This window comes from Clarias gariepinus, chromosome 27, assembly GCF_024256425.1.
Source record: "Clarias gariepinus isolate MV-2021 ecotype Netherlands chromosome 27, CGAR_prim_01v2, whole genome shotgun sequence".
NCBI lineage: Eukaryota > Metazoa > Chordata > Actinopteri > Siluriformes > Clariidae > Clarias > Clarias gariepinus.
The window spans coordinates 16107522-16124338 of NC_071126.1; the positions used below are offsets into that span (position 1 = coordinate 16107522).

Sequence of the window (16817 nt, forward strand, 5' to 3'; positions counted from 1 at the left end):
CCGCCTCCCGGCTTTGAGGACATCGCACCAGCTCAGCAGCCGCCGATGGAGACAGCGAACGACGCTCCGGCTCCTTGGCTAGACTTCCAGTCCGGCCTGCTGCTTCCTCCGCAGCTCAGCGAGCGTCGCTCCAGCTCCGCCGCCCAGCTCAGCGAGCGTCGCTCCAGCTCCGCCGCCCAGCTCAGCGAGCGTCGCTCCAGCTCCGCCGCCGCCGCCCGGCTCAGCGAGCGTCGCTCCAGCTCCGCCGCCGCCCAGCTCAGCGAGTGTCGCTCCATCTCCTCAGCCGCCGCCGAGCGTCGCTCCAGCTCCTCAGCCGCCGCTGAGCGTCGCTCCAGCTCCTCAGCCGCCGCCGAGCGTCGCTTCAGCTCCTCAGCCGCACCAACCCTGCTCGCAAGAGGGGATCAACCGCCTCGGTGTTGGGGGTCCAGACTGGGACCGCTGGGGAGGGAGTCCGGGTCCTCCGGTAACGCTCCGGAGTAGCGTTTTTTAGGGGGGGGTACTGTAACGGTTAACCCCTAGAGGGCGCCAAAGCGCCTGGGTTTGTTTGTTATATTTTGGAGTTATGTTTAAGTTAGACTGCACCTCGGTCAGGTGACATAAGGATTCACCTGAACCGAGGAAAAGTAATTAAATAAAGGATTATAAATAGCCTGACTGAACTTCAGTCAGGCGTCTAGCTTTGGTTCAGATCGTATGGTTTATGTCGGTGTTTATTTATGTGTTTTATGTGTTTCTTTAATAAAAACCTTTATTTGAACCGCCACCTCGCCTCCAGCAATTATGCCACATACGCGCCGATTGAGGAGCCCTGACAGCAGTATTTTCATTTTCTTTTCTTCTCTTTTATGTGTATATCTGTGCTTTTGGTCCAAAATTCAGAATCACCACAACTTACTCATTATATAAAATCTTTTTTATATATATATTTAAGACCAAAGAGGACTTTGAGGACAAAGAGGAAATTAAATATAGTTGCAAGCAAGGATAAGAGGGCCCAAGCACCTGTGCCACCGCTGCCTGGGCACATCAACAAGATCGGTCACATGCATTTAAAGGGGACATACCACTACCATTACGACATAATTCTAGAATGAGGGTCTATTATGGAATAAACTCCAAACTTTTCTAACGCATAAGCTTAGAAAAGAAGACGGTGTGTCAGATTTAACCATAGGTGTCTTTCAGCGGACACCAGGGAGACCATAGAACGGCCAATAGCACGGGCTGTTTGTTTAGAAGTTCTACACGGCTTGGAGGGAAGTGTTGGCTTTTTTAATGAGGATGATGTCCCAGGAGAGAGATAGCCCGCGAGCGTCTCTTCTATCTGGGGTACACCATATAAACTTGTACCTTTGCATCAACGATGTTCGCATAAAACGAAGTCGCGCTCATGAAGTGGAAGGTGAGACTTCGCGATCGGGGGAGAGGACGAGAGAAAGGAGGAACTCCGTCTCGCGTGCCTCGGCCAGATCGGCTTGTGATCCCCAGGAGTGCAGCGCGGCTCGTGGTTCCCTAAAGAATGCGAGGTGCGCGCGAAGCACCTTCCTGGGAAGAAGATCAGTGTCACACTCTTCTCTAAGGCTTTCGAGAGCGTGCTTCTCACCCAAACATTCAAAACAGAAAGTGTGTGGATCGCCCTCTGAAAGAAAATTTTTCGCATAAAAGGGGGACATCTCACTCTAAACTCCGCCATTATTGCTGGTGAGTTTATACACTTTATCTGGTTAATTTGTTATATTTTAGTATGCTTGTGACACATGCACGCGCAAAATGTCGGTGAAGACAAAGATCTGAGGAATGTTTACGGTTGACTCCTATTTATAACCTGCAGGTGCGTCTTATTAAATGACGTCACCCGACCGAGGTTATATAAGCCAAAATTTGGCGTGTTTGATACACACATGCTTCACAACCGGCAACACGAAAAAATGTTCCCATAGCGTTTTCACGCAGAATCGAGTGTAGCCTTTGAAAGGGAACAGTATTGTGTATTCCTTCACAATTTTGCATGTACGATGTCTTGAGATCACACCGGCCCAGTGTGCTGGCAAATCTTACAAATTCCTTAGGAGAAGTATATTGTATATCGAAGTATATCGGCCCAAAATAACTGACTTCCTGTTACTGTATGTAGAGCCATGACATACATAGTGAAAGTTGTTCATTTTAATGAGATCTACATGTGTACCAGGTTTCATTTCCACATGCAGTGGAACACATAAGTGTGTATAAGCTATGCAGCAAAATCAAAATTCAATAAAGAATTTTTATTGAATATATCTCTATATTTTTTCACAGCAGTTTGTGACTGAAAAGTGTCCTGTCTGCATCTGACTTCAGGAGTTTCCTGACCAACGGTATCTAACGGTCATATTTAAAAATCATAACATACAGTAACGTCCTCTGCCGGACAAAAAAGATGATGTCGCATAGACGTGTGTCCCATAGACGTGTGTGCTATCTGGGAGGCTACTACTCCCATCAACAACTAGTGGATTTGTGCTTAGTACTAAAAGTTTTTTATTTGTAAAATCATTTTATATTAAGTACTATATTTTTGCAGTATTACCACCATTCTAATTCATGGGTTGGAAAATAGATTCAGAAAATAATGCAGATTGATACAACTATACATTTTTGCTAACAGAAGAAAATTCTGATATGGTAAAAAAAAAGTTAGCATGACTGTTGTGCAACGTTAGCTAAGTAGCAACAACCCTACAGCATACAGTATGTGTGCAGCTTTATCACATAAAAGTTTAATGTGCACACTTTAATTTATGAGATAAAGATGATGTAGTTTTTAAAAGGTTGTAAATAGATGGCTACTGACTATAGGCATGTACAGAACAAGACCCATTAGGAAAAAAAGGAAAAAAATCTCACGAAAAATATTTTGAGATATTCTAGATCATGTTGAGAGAGAGAGAGGGAGAGAAAGAGAGCGAGTTAACACATTATCAGGAGAAGAGGCCTAAAGTAATTTTTTTTTTTATTTAAACTTCTGTTGGGTGAGTACATTTTGTATTGTTTTATTAATGTTGTTGAGTTTTACTTGTTTGACACGAAGGAATTAAAATGTAGTTTGAGTTTAGCTAAAATTAACAAGTAGACAAAAAATTTATTATTAGGGTTATTGTTAGGCTTCTCCTAAAAAGAAACTCTGTTAGCATGAGTTTGTATAAAGCCCCATGTGGTCCGTTCATTTGACGGTGCGCTATTTTATGCAGTTGAGCAAACTTCTGGGTGGGAAATTGATGACCAAAAATGACCAAGTCCCCAAACTGGTAACATTGGCTAAATTTAGTTTTACTGCCTAAAAAAATATTTACAAATGAGCAAAGCAGTTTCATTCCACTGCGGGAACATGGTGTAATAGATATGAGGTTCCCACCCCTACGTTGCCTAATTATTTTCCATTTATCCCTGCCCTACCCACTGCTGGTTAACTGATTACACTTTGAAGTGGAAATTTGAACGGCAGTCTTATTACTTCAGTAAGGGGTTGAAGTGATAAAACTTTTTTTACTTTGTTTTTTTGACCTTGCATACATGTAAACCTGTTTTAGGAGACTCATTAAGCAATATTAGCAACCTTTAAAATGGCATACTTGAGGCACTTTAACAAAAAACTGACTGGCTAACTTTGGAGACCTACTGTAATTAGCCAACTAGCTGGGACAAGATTGACATTTTAAGTTCAACAGAGAACTATTTAGGTTTTTATACAAAAAGGGACAAAGTGCATGTGCAAATGTGCAAACAAGACTGGCAAAGTGACAACATGACATTTTAATCCTTTTTGGTAATGAGGTGATGATTTGAGGTAGTGGGAGGAGAAATCGTAAACGTTCCTTGTGTCTTTAAAAATATATATTTATATATATATAATTCTAGAATGAGGGTCTATTATGGAATGAACTCCAAACTTTTCTAACGCATAAGCTTAGAAAAGAAGACGGTGTGCGATCTGATCTCTTAGAGGCGGCCTGTGCGGGGCGGTGAGCCATACCCCAGTCCTTACGGGAGGGTGCCCGGCTGCTAACACTCTCCTTTTGCGCCTCTCGTCTGGCAAAAATCAGATCTGGTCGAGACGGTGGTCGACGGCCTCAACTCTTGAGCTCGACGTGAGCGAAATTTCCCAAAAGCCTGTTCATAGAGCCAAGCCTCTCGAAACCTAGTGGCGATGAAATTAACAGCGTCGCCGAATAGGCCGGAAGGTGAGACAGGGGCATCAAGGATGAATGTTCGATCCTTATCCTTGATGCCTGTCAGATTTAACCATAGGTGTCTTTCAGCGGACACCAGGGAGACCAGAGAACAGCCAATAGCACGGGCTGTTTGTTTAGAAGTTCTACACGGCTTGGAGGGAAGTGTTGGCTTCTTTAATGAGGATGATGTCCCAGGAGAGAGATAGCCCGCGAGCGTCTCTTCTATCTGGGGTACACCATATAACCTTGTACCTTTGCATCAACGATGTTCGCATAAAACGAAGTCGCGCTCATGAAGTGGAAGGTGAGACTTCGCGATCGGGGGAGAGGACGAGAGAAAGGAGGGACTCCGTCTCGCATGCCTCGGCCAGATCGGCTTGTGATCCCCAGGAGTGCAGCGCGGCTCGTGGTTCCCTAAAGAATGCGAGGTGCGCGCGAAGCACCTTCCTGGGAAGAAGATCAGTGTCACACTCTTCTCTATATTTATGTCATTTTTATTGGTAAATTTTTATCTTTTTAAGGAACATTTTCTAAAAGATTACAGAAATGTCCTGTTTATTTTCACACAGTTACACACCTAGTTATGGGTTTTTCTTAAGGGCACCACAGTGATTTTGAAGGAGGGGACATACTGTTTTTTTTAATTTTTTTTTATAAACCTAGCTCACATTTAATACATCTTTTATTTACAAAAGATTCAACAGTAAAATGTAATGTTATGAATGTTGTTTACTTTTTTTTTATAATGCTTCGTTAATGAAACGGATGAAAAATCTTGTTACAAGATGTTTTAATGTAGTTTTAGCATCATAAATACATTAAATAAAATAAGTGCATGTCATTTACCTAAAATTGCCTTTTTAAAATTTTTTTATATTCATATTCTCTTCCCTCAGATGCGGTGAAAAGGTGGAGCCCAAATGCTACAGACTCAGAGATTGAGATAGCAATGGCGGAACATCTGAAGCATGCTCTAGGAAGAGCTGGAGGTGGCAGATAAAAAGAAGAGCCATAAACAGCTTAGACAGACTGTGAAAACATTTGTTATCCATAATTCAAGTGTACTTGTTGTTCACCTGATGTAAAACAGTTAGACTCATTTAAAAATTAATCAGGTTATAATTTTTTTTTTAAATACAGTGGTGTGAAAAACTATTTGCCGCCTTCCTGATTTCTTATTCTTTTGCATATTTGTCACACAAAATGTTTCTGATCATCAAACACATTTAACTATTAGTCAAAGATAACACAAGTAAACACAAAATGCAGTTTTTAAATGATGGTTTTTATTATTTAGGGAGAAAAAAAAATCCAAACCTACATGGCCCTGTGTGAAAAAGTAATTGCCCCCTGAACCTAATAACTGGTTGGGCCACCCTTAGCAGCAATAACTGCAATCAAGCGTTTGTGATAACTTGCAACAAGTCTTTTACAGCGCTCTGGAGGAATTTTGGCCCTCTCATCTTTGCAGAATTGTTGTAATTCAGCTTTATTTGAGGGTTTTCTAGCATGAACCGCCTTTTTAAGGTCATGCCACAACATCTCAATAGGATTCAGGTCAGGACTTTGACTAGGCCACTCCAAAGTCCTCATTTTGTTTTTCTTTAGCCATTCAGAGGTGGATTTGCTGGTGTGTTTTGGGTCTTTGTCCTGCTGCAGCACCCAAGTTCGCTTCAGCTTGAGTTGACGAACAGATGGCCGGACATTCTTCTTGAGGATTTTTTGGTAGACAGTAGAATTCATGGTTCCATCTATCACAGCAAGCCTTCCAGGTCCTGAAGCAGCAAAAAAAACCCAGACCATCACACTACCACCACCATATTTTACTGTTGGTATGATGTTCTTTTTCTGAAATGCTGTGTTACGCTTTTACGCCAGATGTAACAGGACACGCACCTTCCAAAAAGTTCAACTTTTGTCTCGTCGGTCCACAAGGTATTTTCCCAAAAGTCTTGGCCATAATTGAGATGTTTTTTTAGCAAAATTGAGACGAGCCTTAATGTTCTTTTTGCTTAAAAGTGGTTTGCGCCTTGGAAATCTGCCATGCAGGCCGTTTTTGCCCAGTCTCTTTCTTATGGTGGAGTTGTGAACACTGAGCTTAATTGAGGCAAGTGAGGCCTGCAGTTCTTTAGATGTTGTCCTGGGGTCTTTTGTGGCCTCTCGGATGAGTTGTCTCTGCGCTCTTGGGGTAATTTTGGTCGGCCGGCCACTCCTGGGAAGGTTCACCACTGTTCCATGTTTTTTCCATTTGTGGATAATGGCTCTCACTGTGGTTCGCTGGAGTCGCAAAGCTTTAGAAATGGCTTTATAACCTTTACCAGACTGATAGATCTCAATTACTTTTGTTCACATTTGTTCCTGAATTTCTTTGGATCCTGGCATGATGTCTAGCTTTTGAGGTGCTTTTGGTCTACTTCTCTGTGTCAGGTACTGTAGCTCCTATTTAAGAGATTTCTTGAGTAACAGGTGTGGCAGTAATCAGGCCTGAGGGTGACTACAGAAATTGAACTCAGGTGTGATAAACCACAGTTAAGTTATTTTTTAACAAGGGGGGCAATCACTTTTTCACACAGGGCCATGTAGGTTTGGATTTTTTCCTCTCCCTTAATAATAAAAACCTCATTTAAAAAACTGCATTTTGTGTTTACTTAGGTTATCTTTGACTAATAGTTACATTTGTTTGATGATCAGAAACATTTAAGTGTGACAAACATGCAAAAGAATAAGAAATCAGGAAGGGGGCAAATAGTTTTCCACACCACTGTAGCTGTTTATTAAATGAAAGCCTTTGTTTAAAAATGTTATAAATAATTATATAAGCATATTTATTACATATTTATTTATTTATTTATTACATTTTACAATATACAATATAAATACACACAGTGTATGTATATTTATGTACATTTTATTCCTTATTTAATATTGACAATATTGATGTTTTGAAATCATTTAAGTGTTGATTAAACCTTTTATAGATGTTCAGGTCTGACTAGACCATTTTTGGACTTTTTTTCTAGTCTTACTTGATCTTAGTGCTGCATTCAACACTATAGATCATAATATTCTCATAGATCGCTTTCAAAATCACATAGGTATTCAGGGATAGGCATTAAAATGGTTTAGATCATACCTGTCTGATCGATACCATTTTGTAGATCTAAATGGAGAATCGTCTGGTGTAATGCCAGTGAAATATGGGGTCCCACAAGGGTCAGTTTTAGGACCTCTGCTGTTCTCAATATACATTCTTCCCTTGGGTAACATCATTAGAAGACATGTAGATACGCTACAAGCCACCATGCTCCTTAAGATCACCAAACTCTGGACTTCTGGTAATTCCCAGAATTTAAAAATCTACAAAAGGGGGTAAGGCTTTTTCATATTAAGCTTCAAAGCTTTGGAATAGCCTTTCAGACAGTGTTCGGGGCTCAGACACAGTTTCCCAGTTTAAAAGTAGACTGAAGACGCATCTCTTTAATCTGGCATACGTTATGGGATAAGTTACGCATACGCGTAACTCATCCCATAACCTCATACTTTAGTACACCTATCCTGAATGGCAATTACGCTAATTCTCACCATCTGTTCTGTACTTTTCTACTTATCCCGAGACATCTGGAGATTGTGACAGCTTCAGTAGACAAAGGCCAACCCTGCGAGGTTCCTGAGGCATCCAGAGAAGGACCAGCTCCAGCTGGATTCTGCTTCATGATGGTTGGAGCTACACATGCTGCTCCTGTGCATTCAGTAATCCAGACCTTATCTCCCCTTTGCACCTCCTGACTCATCCCTATGCTGAACTGGACTTCATGTTAATTTAAAGAATTTCTGTTATATTGAACTTTCAGCTGCATAACACACATAATGTTATATTAACTCTATCTGTTATCACCCAAATGAGGATGGGTTCCCTGTTGAGTCTGGTTCCTCTCAAGGTTTCTTCCTATTGCCATCTCAGGGAGTTTTTCCTTGCCACTGTCGCCGTCACCCTTGGCTTGCACATCAGAGACATTTCATTCATCATTCATTCATCTCATTATTATCTAGACACATTTTTCTCTCACACACACTATTTATTTATTTTATTCATTATTATTATTATTTTATTTTTTATTTTTTTATTGAAAAAAAAAGAATTTCCTTCATTTTTGTGAAGCTGCTTTGAAACAATGACCATTGTTAAAAGCGCTATATAAATAAAATTGAATTGAATTGAATTTTCCAACCTTTATGTTCTGATGTGCCTAAATACATAACCAATGTTATTTTACAATGTTACACAATGGTGATGTGGGAGGTACAAGGCGACAGTGCTAACAAGTTAAAGACTACCTGTAAATATTTTTTCCTAAGCTATGGTTGATCAGATTCAATTTTAGTTGAGGAGGACAAACTAAGTTGAGTCACAGTTGAATGATTGACCTTGTTGCCAAAATGAAAACTAGACTGTACAATGTAGGACATGGCACAATAAATAAATAAATTTTATACACACACACGCACTCCATCATATAGGCTTTAAACAGTTGTGATCAGAGCAGTCTGATTAGCATAAAGTCATGCAGTGAAGTCACACATCTGTGTAGATAAAGCTTTCACACTATTCGCTGCTGGTTTTACCATTTTGCTTTTCCATCATTTAAAATAATAACAACAACATTTTTTTTAAAACTAAACACCAACTACTTTGCGGCTCTCACTGTGCTCAAAGTCACTTGCTTTCCTTGGTGCAGTCCCACTCCTTGCAGAAAGTAAAAATGTGAAGCTTTTTAAATAACTTTTATGTCCTTAATTAAGGAAAATTTTCTGTGCACTGCTATTCTCCCTTTATTATAATGACTGCACATCCGAGAAACCCAAACTTCTGCATCCTTCAAACCCAGATAGACTGAGACTTCGTAGAAGCCAATATTGGCTCTGTCTGCCTGGATGAAGACCCTGATTATTTTAACCCTGTTGAGGGCCCACTCTGCTGTGAGAACCTTGTCTGCTCTGAGGATCCAGTCTGCTGAGATATGTGTCTGCTCTGAGAACGTTAACTGCTTTGAAGTCACAGTTTCCTTTCAGATCCCTGATACTTTAATTTTCTCTGTCTGCTCTGTTTACAGTGCTAGCATGAATATCAATGTTGTGGTTTCAGCATGCCTGGAGAGTTGTAAGCTGACTTCAGAGAGCCCCGTTTTCTGCCTGAGCGATGCCCTGCCCCGCCTTCTTAATTAGAGGATGTCATCCCTGCCCTGGCTGCCAGGATGGAAGCCATCTTGTTCTCTCTGCCACCCATCTTCGAACATTTCATCTTGGCCCCACCTTCTGGGTTGGGAGACATCTTGTTTGCCCCGGTTCCTGGGTTTGAGGGCCCCATGTTTGCCCCCTGCCTTATTTTGAGGATTGCCTTCTGTGGGGATTTTTAACCATTCCTCCAAAAGCGCATTTGTGAGGTCAGACACATTGGATGAGAAGGCGTGGTTCACTGTCGCGACTCATCGCATAAATCATCCCAATGGTGTTCTATCCGTTTAAGGTCAGGACTCTTCCACACCAAACTTGCTCATCCATATCTTTATGGCCCTTGCTTTGTGCACTGGTGCGCAATCAGGTTGGAACAGGAAAAGGGCCTCTTCCCACAAAGCTGGGAGCATGAAATTGGCCCAAACTTTTTTGTTATGCTGAAGCATTAAGCTGAAACTTGACACTTTACACTGATTCATCATGCCAGAGAACATGTCTCCACTGCTTTAGAGTCCAGTGGTGGCATGTAAGGCTTGGATGCAGCTGCTCGTTTCACAAATGTTTGTAGAAGTGGTCTCAATTAGCATATGCTTGATATTATAGAACTGTAAAGTGATTGGAATACATGAATTCAACTATTCGTATAGATGAGTGAATACTTTTGGCAATATAGTAAATTTCTTTAGGTGCTTCCCTCTATAGCCAATTTGCAAAAAACTATTTTTTGCAAATTAAACTAAATTCACACTTTTAAATAACCTAACTGCCTTGAACCTGAACATGTTCTGCCTAAGGTCAATGTGCAAATAAATCAATACAATATAATATTTACAAGTGTAAAGCAGGTCAGGCATTTAAGCAGGTTGATCTAGAACAGTGATTGCACAACGTACTTACAGAGAGCCTGTGAGAATACTTTAAACTTGGCACAGATCTGGCATGACTCTGCTGTACCATTTAAAAATTTTTTAAAGATGTGTTAATTTGCTTACATCGCGGCTATAGCTTCAGGATTTAACACTTGCCCGCACTGCCAACTTACTAGTCAACTCACCTGAACTGAATTTAGGGAATCTATGGGCTGTTAGCAATCTTCAGTCTAAATCATTGGGTCAGGAGTTTCTCATCTTCTGGATATCAAAAGCAACCTGGTCTTCAATCACTCGTTCAGTATTACCACATGCTGATCATCTTTAATAATTGTGTCACCTTTTAACAGTCATTTGTGCTAAAGAAGCCATTATCAAAATTAATTAACTAAATAATTAATCATTTCAAAATAAAAATTTACTTTAAATGTTATAGTTATTTTTAAAGATGCACTGTACAATAAACACAGTATATGCATTAAGTGTTTGTACTGTATACTGCATGTGCCATGGCAACTGAAGAGGATAGTCAGGATAGTCTCATTGTTCAAACATACCACATATTTTTATAACATAGTGCTGAAAGATGATACTTTGTTAAAGCTGAAGTACCTCCAGTAATCATGTATTTACAGTTTAACCAGTTGTTATTTAAAAAGTTTGTATTTTTATAATTTTTTTTACATCTCAGCAAGAACCCCGATAATCACCCACTGCAATTACATAACATTTCTGTTTTCATGTAAAACAAATTAGTACTTGGAACTTGTAATAAAACTCCTCCCCTAACATTTTCTATAAATAACCTTATTCCGTGGTCCATACTGAAGAATAAGAGACAGCTTGCGAGAACAAATACAGAACATAATTTTGCCCAGCAAATAGAACTAGACCTTAGACAAAAATGGATAAATTCATTGGAACCTGGAAGCTTGTTAGTTCAGAGAACTTCGACCACTTCATGGACAGAGTCGGTAAGATCTGCTCTTCAATTTTTGCATTTGTGCCTATGATTCGAATGCATTTTGACAAATAATGTTTTATTGCAGGTGTTGAACATGAAAAGAAAACTTTTGCACATGATGCTCAACCAATCCTCAAAATTTCCCAAAAGGGTGACAAGGTGGTCTTTCTAATAGAGTCCATTGTTGGTGCACACAAATACTCTTTTAAACTGAGTGAGGAGTTCCAGAATAAATCACAGGATGGCAGGTCCTGGAAAGTAAGAACCGTGATGGTTTACTAAACTTAAATATATGGTTTAAAGCTATTATTAGATTGTATAGTATATAATATGCAATGTATATAATGTAATGTATAGAATATGCCAGAGCTAATTTACCAATTCTATTATGACTAGGCTTGACATAAAAAGAATGTTGCATAAATTTAATTGTAATATTTATCCAGCAATGATAATTAAATAGGAAAATATAGGAAGATAACCAGAAGCCTGTTTCCTAGTCGGTTGTGAACCTAGAAGGAGACAAACTCATTGAGATGTTAACCTGGGATAAGGTTGAATTGACCGTTGTCCATGAGATCAAGGATAAGAAACTGTTTAAGGTAGTAATACATTTTTTTACCCATAATAAATGTTGTCCATTGTACAGTATGATCAACCACTTAAATGCCTTTTGTAACAAAACATTTTGTTTAATATTGCAGACATTTAAAGTCCATGATGCCGTGGCAGTGCGCATCTTTGAGAGGGTTTGAAAATGAAATAACCTAACTCCTCATCTGCAGTCTGGAAACCTGTACAAAAACAATAAAAAGTTTATTACATTGTTTTGTTTTTTATTTAATAGTTGTAAACTTTCAAAAAGACAGATGCAAAGAAGTGGGGAAAAATCTACATTACGTGCTACTGCTGTTCAATAACTGCTCATGTCTACTGTAGATCACAGATGCGTATCTTTAAGACAGTGAGGCTATTTAGATATGTTAAAAATAATTGCAAAAAAAAAAAATTATGGAAAATTTATACGAAATAAAAAAAAAAAAAATTCATTAAAAAATTTTAAAGTCAGAGGCAGATGCAAAAAAGTTTAGGCAGACGCAATTGCCCCTAAAAAGGCATTTTATTAAGAATAAATTCAAACAATCCAAAATAAGATGCAAAAAGTAATATTTGACATAACAGGCAAGAGTTCAGGTGAATTACAAACTAAAGACATATCATAGAATATAAGAGTTGTGCTTGATTGCCATTGGTAGATCAGCAGTACATTGTATTGTGAAATGAAGCTGCATGTTACCACTAAAACGTCCTATAAACAACTGTGAGAGCATGAAACAGTTAAAAACGTCTTTAAATATACTGTACTGTCCAGATTAAGTAAATATATGGCAGGGTATGGTAAACATTACCATAAACAAACATATGCAAAAAAAAAAAAAAAAAAAAACACACACACAATGTGGCTAGTAATTTGCATTTTGAATAACACCTGGGAAACATGACATAAAAGCATTGTGTAACAGTGCTGTATCTCTGCCAAACAATTTTTAAATAAATTTAAGGAGTGGGTAAACTAAAACGACAAAACACCTTTAGGAGAAAGAATATGACAATATGGTGCTGCGTGAAAACGGTATGGGAAACATCTTGTCATGTTGCCGGTTGTAAAGCATGTGTCTATCAAACACGCCAAATTTTTGGCTTATATAACCTCGGTCGGGTCACGTCATCTGATAAGACGCACCTGCAGGTTATAAATAATAGTGAACCGGAAACATTCCTCAGATTCTTTGTCTTCACCTAGTTGTGTGTGCGTGTCTGTGTCTAACCAGCAAAATAAGAAGTGTTTACCTCACCGATAATGGCAGAGTTTTAAACGAGATGTCCCTCCGTGTGTATAATCCATATCGGAGGGCGATCTCTACGCTCTCGCGCACGCACTCGCTCTCCCTCACTCTTGAAAGAACACATGAAATCGTGTAAAACCAAATAAAACTATGGCAAAAATATATAAGCAGTGAAAAATACTGTAGCGTACTGTAGGTGATTCTTGTCCTGCGATAACAGGAGCTAACCCTCTGAAATTGTTTATTTGTTTTAGTTTTGTTTTCAAGTGTAAATGTTTATGGAGATTAAATCTGTCTCTGCTGCCGTATCTATTTACAGTTGTGATATGTGATTAATGCCCCACCAGATCTTTGATGGGGGAACGTTATGCTGGTTAAATGACTAAATAAATACTGATCCGTATGGACAGATATTTGTTCCAGATATTATGCGCCATTAATTGATTTGTTATGCCAATTTTTGACTATCAGCGAAAAAAAAAAACATCAGTGAAAACATCAAAAGTATAACAAAAACAAACCCAAGCAGAAGTTACATTTTATGCTTTACTTTGCAGCAAAATATTATCTACCAGTGTATTAAACGGAAATAGATAAAATACACCGTAATGTAAAATACTGTACATAGCCCGCATTTGTATTCCGTACCTACAACGACCAGTATAGATAAATTATAGATGTTACCATGTCTTTAAGGATTGTTAAGGATGTCGTAAAAAATATTGCAATAAGTAGTTTTATTAATTAATTAATTAAAAATAGCATAAGCATGATGGGTTGTGTATTGAGTAATTTAAATCTGTTTTATTAATAATTTTTCTCCCTCTTTTTTAGCACATCATCTATTTATGAAACTATGTTGACGTAAGTTATGTTATATATTGAATATAGTAACCAGCTGCTTGAACACTGCAATTAACTGAAGCAGTCAATGCTCCAACTGGCGGGATTAAACAGCATTGCAACCATCTTTTTGGAAAGCGCATGGTGGCGTTTATGGGGCGGGCATCGTTAACTGCGTCATCGCGGGGGATCACATTCCGTGCACGGATCGTGCATGGTCCTGTCATGGACCTGTCATGCTCCAGGCAGCTGTTTGACATGACTCCCACTGTATGTGCCTTTTTAAAATATTATATTACAGATTGTGGTGTAACATTTTAAGCAACTGTCCAGAGTTGGTGTATCTTTTGTCAGAGACTGTGTGAAGAGTCTGAAGTCATGAACAGGTTTGTATTTTACCTTGCATTGTTTTTATTTATTGCTGCATAATATTTCTGTCATGCTTTCAGCGCTTCGTGATGATTGAAGACAACGTCGGTCATTGACATTTCCTTTCCCACTCTGTCAGGCTCTCATCATGCTGTCATGTTTTCCCACGCTGTCATTGCTCCTCCCGGACCGCCCCGCTAGCACACCGGTTTCTCATCTGGCGCTGATTTCTTCAGGCTTATAAAGAAGCGCAGTAGCACCACAGAAGAACTGGGAGGCTCATGACCTGCACCTCCACCTGCACCTGGGTCCATCTTCACAGCCCCTAATCCGCGTGCACGAGACAGAATAATTCAGCCACCACTAAGGACCCAGCATGTTTAAACAGGATGAGAAAGGCACTGGAGGGCCAAGGCGTGCTCCTCGATAAGAACCAAGAGGAACTCATCGCCACAAGACAGACTCTAGCTGATGTCATCTCCCAAGTACAGCTCTTTTAGGCGCCTACAGCGCAGACCTCAAACTCCGGAACCCCACAAGAGCCACGCCTACCAGCCCCTCCCACTTACGGGGGAGAACCAGGAACTTGTAGGTGATTTCTCTCACAATGCTCACTGATTTTCGAACTACAAGCTTCCTCCTTCTCATCAGAACGTTCTCGGGTGGCCTACGACATCTCGCTACTAACTGGAAGAGCCAGGGAGTGGAGCATGGTCCTTTGGGAAGCTCACGACCCATGCTGTAAGAATTTTGACGACTTTTCCAAGGAGATGGAGAGGGTCTTTGATCACTCATTTGTCGGCAGGAAGGCCGGAACTAGGTTATTAAGTCTTCGTCAGGGATCCCACTCTGCCTACGACTATGCTATTGAGTTCCGCACCCTAGCTGCCCCTAGTGGGTGGAACGACAGAGCCCTAGCGGATGTTTTTCTGGAAGGGTTATCAGAAGCTCTTAAAGACGAGCTCATCTCTCATGAACTTCCCACAGACCCCCACGAGCTCATGGATCTTGCCGGGCGGATCGACTCACGTCTCCGTTTAAGACAGCCATCCAGAAGTGTGCCCTCTGCCAGGAATTCACCCCAACCCAGAATAGGGCACGTGTCCCCTACTCTGCAGCAGACGATCGAGAGAAGCCCATGCAGCTAGGCAGGACTTGCATCTCTGCCGAGGAGAGACGCGGACATCGTCTACAAGGGGCTTGTTTTTACTGTGGAGCTTCAGGACACAGGCTTAAAGACTGTCCAGTAAAAGTGAGGCACCCCCTTGTCTGTGGGAGTCTATTGGGAGGAGGCACCTCTAGTGCTTCCAGTCTATTATGCTCCCTACTTCCCGTAAACCTAATCGTTGGCAGTCAGGCCCACCAGGCACTTTTTTTTTTCTCCCCTAGCTCCTGGTTTGTCCTGTCTTTGGTTTTGTTCTGTTGATGCACTGAGCTTTTTTCCGAGCTAAGCTAGACTGACTAATTTTTCAACTTTTTCGTCTCCTTATGAAGGGTGAACATAAAACATAAGTATTTTATACTATCTTATAATATATTCACTCGAAACGCCTGTTATATCGTTAAGTTTTAATTGTTTTGTAGCACACCACTTTTAACCGGCATTAGCATCGCTAGCCCGTTAGCCCGGCTATCACAAGTTTGTTTACGCTCTTTCGCACTGATTATCTCCGTTTCTATTTACCATGTCGGTTGTGTCTCTGCCCCTGTGTGCAGGTGAGGAGACATTGGAGCTGCACTCGGTGGACTTGGAGCTGGAGGCCGTGGAGAAGCTGATCCGCGACCTACAGGTGAAGCTGGCCCAGCTACAGCAGCGGAAAGCCACGCTGGAATCGTCACGGACCGACGCTCACCTGTCCCAGGTAAATTCTCGGCGTGAGAATTCTCCTACAACCTCTACCCCGCGTGTTTCTCTGCCCAGGTCCAACGCACCTAGGACGTGGCCTGCTCAGCTTTCCTTTACCCTGGCGCCGGGATACCACGAGGCCTGGATACTGCAGCAGCGGGAAGACACGCGCCAAGCCCCGGGCGAGGACCTCTCCTCCTCCGCCACCACCTGTCTTCGAGATCTCGACCCGAAACCGCTTCACTCCTCTCCGTGAGACGGTACACAACGCGCTGGTCATCAGAGACTCAATCGTCCGGCACGTGCGTGCTACCACGGCTAAAGGTAAGCTGTACACTCGCTGTTTACCTGGTGCACGTGTTCTTGATGTTGCTGCACAGGTACCTGCGGCCCTGAAGAAGAACATTTTAGCTGTGGTTCTTCATGCTGGTACGAACGACACCAGGCTGAGGCAGACGGAGATCCTAAAGAAGGACTTCAGGAGCCTGGTCGAGAAGGTCCGCAGCACATCACCTACGACAAAGATCGTCGTATCTGGACCACTTCCCACATTTCAGCGAGGAATCGAGAGGTTCAGTAGATTATTTGCCTTTAATGAATGGTTACAATCTTGGTGTCAACAACAGAGATTACCCT

General features: G+C 40.9%; 1 protein-coding gene across 1 annotated transcript; it reads left to right on the forward strand.

Annotated features, from left to right (window-relative positions):
• The first annotated feature begins 11148 nt into the window (after positions 1-11148).
• LOC128515392 (fatty acid-binding protein, brain-like) lies at positions 11149-12103 on the forward strand. Its single transcript, XM_053489563.1, has 4 exons — positions 11149-11286; positions 11362-11534; positions 11777-11878; positions 11981-12103. The coding sequence occupies exons 1-4, from the start codon at positions 11217-11219 to the stop codon at positions 12029-12031; spliced, it is 396 nt and encodes a 131-aa protein (XP_053345538.1). The 5' UTR covers positions 11149-11216; the 3' UTR covers positions 12032-12103.
• The last annotated feature ends 4714 nt before the right edge of the window (positions 12104-16817 follow it).

What these genes read in the sequence shown, in the direction of transcription:
- LOC128515392 (XM_053489563.1), top strand. Translation starts at nt 11,217, where the DNA reads ATGGATAAATTCATTGGAACCTGGAAGCTTGTTAGTTCAGAGAACTTC. An exon ending in AGGATGGCAGGTCCTGGAAA is followed by an intron (nt 11,535 to 11,776) that starts GTAAGAACCGTG and finishes CCTGTTTCCTAG; the next exon opens with TCGGTTGTGAACCTAGAAGG. An exon ending in AGGATAAGAAACTGTTTAAG is followed by an intron (nt 11,879 to 11,980) that starts GTAGTAATACAT and finishes TTAATATTGCAG; the next exon opens with ACATTTAAAGTCCATGATGC.